This window comes from Balaenoptera acutorostrata, chromosome 6 (genome assembly GCF_949987535.1).
Source record: "Balaenoptera acutorostrata chromosome 6, mBalAcu1.1, whole genome shotgun sequence".
NCBI lineage: Eukaryota > Metazoa > Chordata > Mammalia > Artiodactyla > Balaenopteridae > Balaenoptera > Balaenoptera acutorostrata.
In genome coordinates this window covers 89,083,181-89,093,247 of record NC_080069.1, presented here as the reverse complement: position 1 = coordinate 89,093,247, position 10,067 = coordinate 89,083,181, and the positions used below count along the sequence as shown (strand labels likewise).

General features: G+C 46.4%; 1 protein-coding gene across 5 annotated transcripts in view; it reads left to right on the top strand.

Moving 5' to 3' along the window:
• The first annotated feature begins 1,723 nt into the window (after positions 1–1,723).
• The window catches only part of RNF38 (ring finger protein 38), a 125,357-nt gene continuing 117,013 nt past the window's right edge, over positions 1,724–10,067 (top strand). For 4 of the 5 annotated variants that reach the window (XM_057548637.1, XM_057548636.1, XM_057548635.1 and 1 more), the window contains exon 1: positions 1,724–2,069. In XM_057548637.1, coding sequence (XP_057404620.1) covers positions 1,817–2,069 — 253 coding nt within the window. In that variant the 5' untranslated portion in view covers positions 1,724–1,816. The remainder of the gene's footprint in view (positions 2,070–10,067) is intronic. The other variant, XM_057548642.1, reaches the window with a different exon arrangement.

Sequence of the window (10,067 nt, the reverse complement as noted above, 5' to 3'; positions counted from 1 at the left end):
CTAGGGATGGTGGGCAAAACATGTGACCAAACTGAAGTTGTAAGAGCTGAAACCGGAGCTTGGGCTTTGGAGTGGAAATAGGCCTGATTTCATTCAAGGCTGTGAGACCTATCAAAAGAGTTAAGACCGCTATAGCTTACAGGCATTCTACAGTAGGCATTGGGAACCAAACCCAGCTAGTAATATGATGTTACCTGACTTCTCTGCGACCAGAAAGTCAAGGGTGGGATTCAGGAAATACTAGGTGCTTTGGCTGATTATAATCTTAATGTCTTCCCAGTCCATTTTCCCTCAGTCTGCTCCACCTGGTAAGCTCCTACTCATCCTTAAATTCTTAACTTCTAAGAATATATCTCACCAGCCTCCAAGGAGATTGTAAACTCTTTAAAGTCCTGTACTGTATCTCTATCAATGTATCCTAGTGTCTAGCATTGGTCACGATTGTATAAATGAAAAGATCATACACTTAGTTAAGTGTTAGGGTGTAATTTGAAATGTGTTGCCGAAGATTCATCCCCACTTCTCTCATGCGGCCAGCCCACCACTGTAGCACCATGCCTTGTCAACTTGTAGCTCTCTCTCTACCTGCTCAGTCCCCAGTTGGTGGCTGCATGTTGGGAAAGGCTGAGCATAATACTTTATTGAAATGATCTATTCAGCAGTTTAATTGCACTCCTACCCCCACGGCTGTACTTAGAGGCACTCCTAGTACAGGACTGACTTTATTTTGCTCCCCTATGGCTTTGATTTGAGAGTCAGAGAAACATGAAAGGAAAATGGATTCAGTAACTAACATCACATCCAAGGAGAGGAGGGTGCAAGGGGGTCATGAATCTGCAGAGTTCTTCTCTCATAAGAAAACTGTCAGCACATCTCGAAAGCCTTTCTGCACCTCACAGTCCCTCCCTTTCTTGAGGCTAGGCACAGCCGAGTTGGATGGTTTCCTGTCTTTTAGCAACAAGGGGGTTTAAAGTAAGAAAGAGGAAGATAAAGTCAGAGAAAGGGGCGAGGGATCAGGCTCGCTTCTGCTCATAATTCAAGATGGGTCTCTAGACTCAGAGAAGGCAGCGCATCTCCATCTGTTTCGTTTCTGCTTCTGCTACCCTCTCTGGGTCCACAGGGACTGATTTACCACTGAGACACAGCCCAAGAAGGGAAGGGAGAGTTTCTTTCCTAAGTGTCTGAAAAGGAAAAACTTTGAGGAAGCAGCCAAGAGAGGGAGAGGAGAGGAGTCCGTGGCTCTAGAGTGGGGAGAGGTGGAGGAAGGAGGCCGAAGCGGCACAACCCGTGGAATGGGAGCCTGCGGGCGGGCGGGCGAGCCGGCGGGCAGCACCTACCCGGGCCAAGCCCCCGGCAAACTCGCGGGCGCCGACATCGGCGCCACAGGCAGCCGCGGCGGAGCCCCAGGCACAGCCGGGCCTGGGTGGCGCGAGGCCTTGCCCCGGAGGCCCGCGGCCTTACCCCGGAGGCGGACCGGGGGCGGAGCAGCCCCCGAAACTCGGCTCTCCCCGCGGGCGGCCCTTAGCCTCCCCGCCTCAGCAGCAGAAGATGCCCCACGGCGCCGCCCGCCCAGCCCGTGAGCCTCGGCCGGCCGAGGAGCTCGCCGCCCATTGGCGGCGGCGGCGCTGCGTCCCCACCCCCTTCCGCGTCCCCGCCCCCTCCGCTGCCGCCGCCGCTTCCCGGCCCCGCCTCCTCCCCCTCCGGGAGCCGCCTCCGTCGCCGCCGCCGCCGCCACCGCCGCTGCCGGCCCGGGCCCAGCCAGCGCCCGCCGCGCCGGAGTCGAGTCGCAAGCGGAGCTGCTGCTCGCGGCCCCGCCATGAGCGGAAGCGCCGCCGCCGCGGTCGCCGCCGCCGCCGCCTCAGCAGCCGCGGCCGCCGCGCACTTCCAGCCTCAGTCGTCGTCTCCCAGGCCGGGCCCCGCCGAGCTCGGGGCCCCGCGCCGCCCGCGCCCCCTGCCGCCGCCGCCCCGGCCCGAGCCCGCCGCAGCCGGCCGCCTCAGCCCTCCGGGCCACGGGCCTCTCCGGGCGGGCGCCCAGGGTGGCGGCGCCTGCGGCAGAGCGCCGGGAGCAGGTACGGGGTCCGGGAGCGGACCAGGCGGGGAGGGGCGTGGGTTGGTCTCGGGTGTGTGTGTTGGGAGGGCGCCCAGAGGCGTGTGGTCCAGCCGCCCGGCCCCGCGGCGGGGGTGGAGCGTTGTCCGGGTCAGGTTAGTCCGGCCCCGGAGCCCGTGTGAGCCCTGCGTCTCCGCTGCGCGGAGCGGCTCACAAAGCCTTTTCCCCCCTGGTGGGTAACCCCCTCCCCTAGGGTGGGCAGGGCAGGACCTCTCTAGGTCTCCTCTGGGCGGCGGAGGAAACGGAGGTTTACAGGGGGAAGTGACTTGCCCAAGGTCACATAGCCGGCGAAAGTCGTAACCTGGCTGGGACCCAGGGTCACTCTGGGCCGGCGCGGGCCCGGAGCAGGGGGTGCTGGGAGGAGGAAGAGCCCCTAGCCCCGGAGAACCGAGAGAGATTGATCGCGGAGGAGGGGGCGCTAGGCCCCGGCCCCAGGCACGCCCACCCAGCGCTTTTGGGGCTGGCTTAGGAGAAAGGATCTCTTGCAGGCTGGGACGGAGGAGAGCGGCGGCTGATTTGGGGGATTGGTGGTGTCCTGGGGAGCCGCAGGGGGAGAAACTCCTGTGAGGTTGCCCTCTCGGGGAAGAGGGCTTTCTTGAGTGAGTGGGTCAGAGATTCGGAAAGTTCTTATTGGGGGGACCATTTGGTCTCTGCCAGGCCACCTTTCCCACCACTGCACGGACTAAACCAATCCAGCTGGAATTAATAGGAGGGAGGCCTGCCTGCTTTTGTGGAGACGCCTGTAAGGTGTCTTTTTCACGAAATGGCCCGAGTTTCGTTCCTGCCCCAAACAAGTGTGTGTGTATATATATATATATATATATATATATATATATATATAGCCCTAGTAAAGACGTTTCTGCCACAGAAAGCCAAATGAGGTTTTCCCAGGTGGTCTGGACCTGTCACACTTGGGGAACCCCCAGAGAAAGAACAGCTATCCCAGGCGTGAAGGGGTAGGAAGTGAGAGGATTGGGACAGGTCACCCACCTGCCTGGCATGGAAGAGGGCCATGTACTGCATGGGATTCCCGTTTTCCTTTCGGGTGGGTTTTTATTGTGGATGCATCTTGGAAAGGGATTTGGGGTTCTAGAGGCAACGGAGAGAGAATAGTGTTATAGTCAATGAAGAGGGTCCTGTGGAGCTAGAAAATAGAAGCTGTAGAATGGGGGAAAAGGAGGAAATTTAGTCACTGTGGGGGAAGGGAGATGAAAGGGTTGCTTGAAGGGAGGGGGACAGTGTCTAGTGTAGAGAAAAAGATTGGGCTGTTTCAAAGAGGGAGCCAAAGGTAATGAGCTTGAAAGGAGTCTGTTAGAGGTGGATGGTATCTTACAAGGTTGAGTAATAAGTATTGGTCTGCAATCACATCATTTTCTTTGAGTAAAGACAGTTGTAAGTACTTTTACATAATGTTTTGGGTACTCCCCATCCCCCCCATTCTCTCTCATGTTCTAAGGCTGCAGGCCCGTAGTATTGTCTTGGAAGTAAGCCTTGACAAAAGAGGGAAGGGAAAGACTAATTAGCAAATGCATTAATTAGGGCTCTTTGTCCAAGATGATTCCTTGTTTAAGTCAGCTGTTTTCTTGCTGCCCTCCCGCACCTCAGCTTTCCAGTTGTGGCTGTTGGCAAGGTTCTTTAGGAAGAACTGCCCTGATTCAGACAAGATGGGTTAAATTTTTCTAAAAAACTGAGAAAAACATATTTGACAGATATATATAAAAGTATGAAAATTTACTTGTCAAAGACTTAAAATTAGGGGAATGCAAATTGAAACATCAGTGACATGCCATTTCACACTCATCAGATTGGCAGAAATTAAATGCTGTGATAACCAAGTGTTAGTAAGGTTATGGGGAAATCACCTTTTATATACTGCTAGTGGGAATGTAAATAGATACAGTCACTCTGGAGAGTAGCATAGTGATGTCTAGCTGAAGGAGGGCAAGCAAATCTATTTACCTAAAATGTCCATTTCTGGGTATATACTTCAAGAAATCTTTGCATACTTGTCCAAGAAAATAAGTACAAAAGAAGTACAAGAATGTCTATTGCTGCTTAAATGTCCACCAATAGGGAAATACATAAATTGTTAGATAGTCCCACACAATTGAATATTAGAGCACTGTGAAAAATAAACTATAACCACATGCATTAAAGTGGTTGAATCTTACAAACATAACAGGGGCTGGGGGAGCAAGTAACAGAAGAATTATTAGAGAATGTTTCCACTTGCATAAAATCTGAAAACATGCAAAATAATATTGTCTGTGTCTGTGTACATATGTAGTAATAGTATAAAAACATTCATGGTAATAGCTAACACCAAATTCAGAGTAGTGGTTATCTCTCAGGAGAGTGGGTGAGGAATGGGATTGATCAGGGGTACACAGAGGGCTTTAGTTATATCTAGTATTCTATTATTAAACCTGAATCAGATAATTGCAAATTAAGATTTGCTTATCTTGGATGTAGGGTACAGAGATATTTAAATATTTTTCAGATGTTTGAAATATTTCTCACATGCAAAACAATTTCTTGTTTACATAGCAGAGGGTTTTTGTCCCATAATAGTGAAACTCTAGCTACAGGATCCAGCCCAGCACAGCCTGTTAGGCATGCTGGCTGGTGATCCTTTTCTCACCCCATTCTGACCCGCAAAGCCTAGTTTTGTGATGGATGACTTTTATTTTGGAACAGCTGATAGGCACGTGGAGGATTTCCCAGTCTTTCTAAACTTTCTGGTGGACCTAGGTCAGCAGTTTGAGTTTTGTCAAAATATAAGTGCTCCAGGACATTCTGATCTATCAAATGTAGGGAGGGACCCAGAAATCTGATTCTGAACATGTTCCCTGGTAGATTCTCATGCCCACTAAAGTTTGAGAACCACTGCCTTAAGGTTTCTTCTGACTATGGGCTGTACTTCTTCTCAGCTTTGCCCAGCCTAGTCCCCAGGCTGCCTTCTGTTGCCCCTCCTGCATGACTGGGACTAATTTGGACCCATGTGATATTTAGCTCTTTTGTAGGGCATAAAAGAATGATCGGGTTGGAAGCCATTGAATGTTAAACCCTTCATAATCCAGGTTGTCTGTTCCTCTTATTTTCATGCAGGTAGCTAAGGGGCCCACCACCCACCAAGGCTGTTTATCAGGTTTTATAAACTTTAACCACATGTATCACTGTGTATGGTTTTATAGTTAGGATAGGAGCAAAAAAGTGTCTGACTGGGAAGGAAAACTAGCAAATTGGAGAAAGTAAACCCCCAAAGGTAAATGTATGTGATCATGCCTTTCTCTGCAGATGATAGTGATTGTTTGTGTGTTTTAGCTTAGCACATGCATTTGAAGTTCAGCTATTTGAACCTGTAGTCAAAGATTGGGGGCTTTAGGAACAACTGATTATTCCTCTAGATGGAAGAGTTTCCTTTCTCTCAAATTTGCTAGTTTTCCTTCTTTGCTAGACCCTTTTTCCTCTGGTCCTAATATGTTTATGAATGAACTTATATTAACATGTGTGAGGATTTCTGGTAATGAAATTTGTGAAATACTGTTTGTTGTTGGTGACGTTCTTCTTTCTGGAGACCTACTTCGGAGGTGCAGTTTTGCCCCAGGTACACTTTTGCAAGGCTGCTGATTAGGGTTGTATAGCTTGTTCTCAGCACTGGGTGCTTGTTTTGTTTTGCAAGTGGGAGTAGAAACCCATTTTGTGCCCCGCTTACCAAGATGAACACCTTGTGTGGAAACTGTGTCCCCTTAGTGGGGGCACCCTTTTCTAATCCTCACAAAGGTGCTCTGTGAACTAGCATGGCCCTGCGGCTTTGGAACTGTTGGTCCAGCTGTTACCCGTCCATACTCACCACAGGCTCTGCGAAGAGGGCTGGTCACTGCTAGGCCTGAGACTCCAAAAGAGTTTTCTCTATGTGAACTTTTCATGGGAAAGGGCCTACCCCTGGCTTTTCATTACCATGCTCAGTTGAACCGAAGAGTTGAACCAAAGAGTTCAGCTCAAAATTGTAAAATTTGTTATGGGTCTGGAGAAATTGTACAGAATAAACAATTTGATAAATACCATTATTTATGGAAAGACAATGAGAAAGAAGTCATTGAAAAGACAAAAGCATCTGGTAAGTGAAGGAGAGAAAGTAGTAGCTATGTGCCACATTTGCTCATGCAGTCACATAGTGCTCACTTTGAGGGGGAAATACGATACTATTTTTCTATTCCTATTTCCCCCTACACTAGTATTCCTGAATTTCTTAAGACCTGAGGCTTTTTAGCCAATTTTGAAAATATTTGCCCATTTGTATTTTCCATTAAGCGGTTGTTTACGCTTCCTGCTGTTTCATTTTTTCTTGGAGAGAGAGGAAGGGGGAGTGCTGAACCAAGGACAAGACTGGACTTCCTACTGCTTTTGCAAATAATGGCAGTGTGTTTTTCAGAACAGTTGTCATGGAAGAGTGCTGTTCTGCGGGCTCAAGGGAGAGGTACAATTTGAAGTGGTTTCTATTGTCTTTATTATTATTTTTAAACATGATTGAGGGTGATGGATAGAGGGTTCCATTGTGCTTTTGTTGCTGTCTTGAAGAAATTTTTTTTAAAGAAAATGTATGTAAATAAAACTGAAAATGTTTAACAAAACTAGTCTTATGCCCACACAAGGAGAATAAACAGTTCTCACCTATAAGCCTCACCCAAAGCAGTTTCAGGGTTTTTTTTCCTGTTCTTAGTTTAAATGGATATTAGTGCTATTCTAGGGACTGCTTGGGACAGTTAACCATGTTGGGCAGGTGGAGGAGAATGATGGGATTATACTAGAGTTTTATCAGTAGCCCCCTCCAGGCATGATATGGAAAGCTGTCGCTGTATTGTCTGCTTTTGTGATAAAATATGCGTAGAAATGAGGGAGAGATTGTAATTTTTGATATAACCATTTGACCCTGTTGAAAGAAGGGAAGAGGTGGTAAAGAGGAAGAAATACATGCATGGAAGAGAGAGCTGCAAGCAATTAAGTAGTAGAACATTTTGTAGTGCTTCTGGGATGTACCTTGAGTTGACAGTCACCTGTCAGTATCTGTTCTGCTTCAGCACCTTTGATTTCAGTGTTTGCAGATGGTGCTCACTGATCTTTAGTTGAAGTCTGTTTTATTGTCACAGAGCTGGAAAGCGAGCAGTTTTGAAGACTACACTGAAGTAGTAGGGGAGGCAAAGTAAAACAAGTATTCATTGCATAATCACTTTTGCAACTAGAAGATGGGACTCTAATAATTTTTAAAAAGTATTTTCATTTGGCTTTTAGGCTATTTTATTTTTTTAAATTTTTAATAGATTTGTCTTCCTATGTAGATTTTTGCTGCCGCCTGAATACGTGTTTGAGTGAGCACCTACTGGGTGCTGGTAATACCAGTACTAGCCACTGATTCATTGGGGTGATAGCTTCACTGTCAGAGACTTCATTACCTGAAGTACTGAGAACAGCACAAAGGAGTATGTTTCAGCTACTGCTTTCTTTTCTCCCCCTTTTCATGCTTCCTTCTGCTCCCTGCCCTTTTGGGCTTGGTGGTGATCTCTCCATCTGTCAGAACAGGTCCTGTTCTTTACTCTCCTCATGGGAGGGGTGCAGAGGCTTTGTAGAACCTTTGGGCTGGACACCCACAAGTAAAACCCCTCGAACAATATTGAACCAGACCTGAAGGCCTCCAGAGTGGCCCCAGCTCCTCTTCTTTCGTTGCTGCCTATGTTGCCATCACCCACACTTTGCTGTGGAGCCTGGAAGGCGCCCCCCTCACCCCCAATCATACAAAGAGGCTTTGTGCTCTGAGGATGTTTTAAAGGCGGGATCACTGTAATTATAATTCCCTAAGCACAACCAAGTAATGGGGGCAGACAGGGTAAAGATGGTATCCAAGTACTTGTTGGTAGGGAGAAGTCAGGCGGGGATTAAAAGCATCTGGAGACAGTACCAAAATGGATAATGGAGCGTTGTTGGTAATGCTGACAGGAATGTGTTTAAGTGAATACATTTCAAGGTTTTAAATTCTAATACTTGCAAGATACTTGAAGCTTTAAAAAGCACAAGACAGCGGGAACTTTTTTTTTCTAGTCTAAAACTGTAAGTGAAAAGTACTTTACAGTGGGACTTCTGTGGTGGCGCAGTGGTTAAGAATCCGCCTGCCAATGCAGGGGACACAGGTTGGAGCCCTGGTCCAGGAGGATCCCACATGCCGCAGAGCAGCTAAACCCGTGCGCCACAACTACTGAGCCTGTGCTCTAGAGCCCGCCAGCCACACTACTGAGCCCACGTGCCACAACTACTGAAGCCCGCTTGCCTAGAGCCCCTGCTCCGCAACAAGAGAAGCCACCGCAATGAGAAGCACGCGCACTGCAACGAAGAGTGGCCCCCACTCGCCGCAGCTGGAGAAAGCCTGCGTGCAGCAACGAAGACCCAAGACAGCCAAAAATAAATAAATAAATAAATAAAAAATAAACTTATATTAAAAGAAAAAAGTACTTTACAAGAAGGTATGTAGAAATCCAGGCCTACTTTGTTTTATGCTTGTGTTGCCAGAATGATTGATTGCCCAAGAAAGCCAAATCTATAACTTGCTTACTATCCATGGGGTGCTTTTACTAATCTTTTTTTTTTTTTTTTTTTTTTTAAGTTTCTAAAAGTTAGCACTGACTGACATCTTGGGAAGCTGATTTCCCCCTATCACCACCAGAAAAAAATCAGTGAATCTGGGGATATGTGTTTAGTAACCTCTTATATCAACCATCCTGTCATGATGTGCTTCTGAGATCTGTTGGCAGTCAATCTTCTAGTGAACACTTTTTTTTACTATGTTAACTATTAGTATATTACTTTTACTAGTGTCTCAAATGTCTTCCTTCCTTCCTGCCTCCCTTCTTTCCTTCCGCCCTCCCTTCCTCCCTCCCTCTCTCCCTTCTTTCATTCCTTCCTTCTGCTCCCTCCCTCCCTTCCTTCCTTCTTTCTTTCCTTCCTTCCTTCCTTCCTTCCTTTCTTTCCTTCCTTCCTTCCTTTCTTTCTCTCTCTCCCTTTTTTATTGACAAATAAAATTTTATGTATTTAAAGTGTGCAATGTGATGGTTTGATGTTTGTGTACATGGCGAAATGATTACCATGGTCAGGTTAATTAATACATTCATCACCTCACATAACTACCTTTTTTCTTGGTGAGAATGCTTAAGATCTATTTTCTTAGCAAATTTCAAGTATACAGTACTATTAACTATAGTCACCATGCTGTACATTAGAGCCTTAGAACTTATCTTATAACTGAAGGCTTGTGCCTTTTGACCAACATCTCATTTCCTCCACTCCCCAGGCCCTGGTAACCACCATTCTACTCTCTTTTTCCATGAGTTTGACTTTTATATTAAAAAGCAAATTATTATTATTATTATTATTTTTAGCTTCTACATATAAGTGACATCTTAAAGTGTTTGTCTTTCTCTCTTTGGCTTATTTCACTTTACATTATGTCCTCCAGTTTCATCCATGTTGTTGCAAATGGCAGGATTTCCTTCTTTCTTCATGGCTGAATAATATTCCATTGTATATATATACCACAACTTCTTCATTCACTCATTCATCAGACACTTAGGTTCTTTCTCTATCTTAGCTATTGTGAATAATGCTGCAATGAACATGGGAGTGCAGATATCTTGAGGAAATCTGCCTTAAATTTATCATCACATAAGAATACTGGGTAGTCCATTACAAAGATATTGCCCAAATAATCCTTAAAAAGACTGTATAAATCTGACAGCTAAATTTTATGAGATTTAAAAATATACAAGGTTCCATTTTATCTGCTTTTAATGAAAAGTAAGGGTGATTACCCCTGTTTTAGGCAAGTATACTGCTCAGCAGTGACTTAACATTTTACGAGCTGTTATTTGGCTATTTCATTTGCTTCATTTATAATGCATATTTCTTACAATAC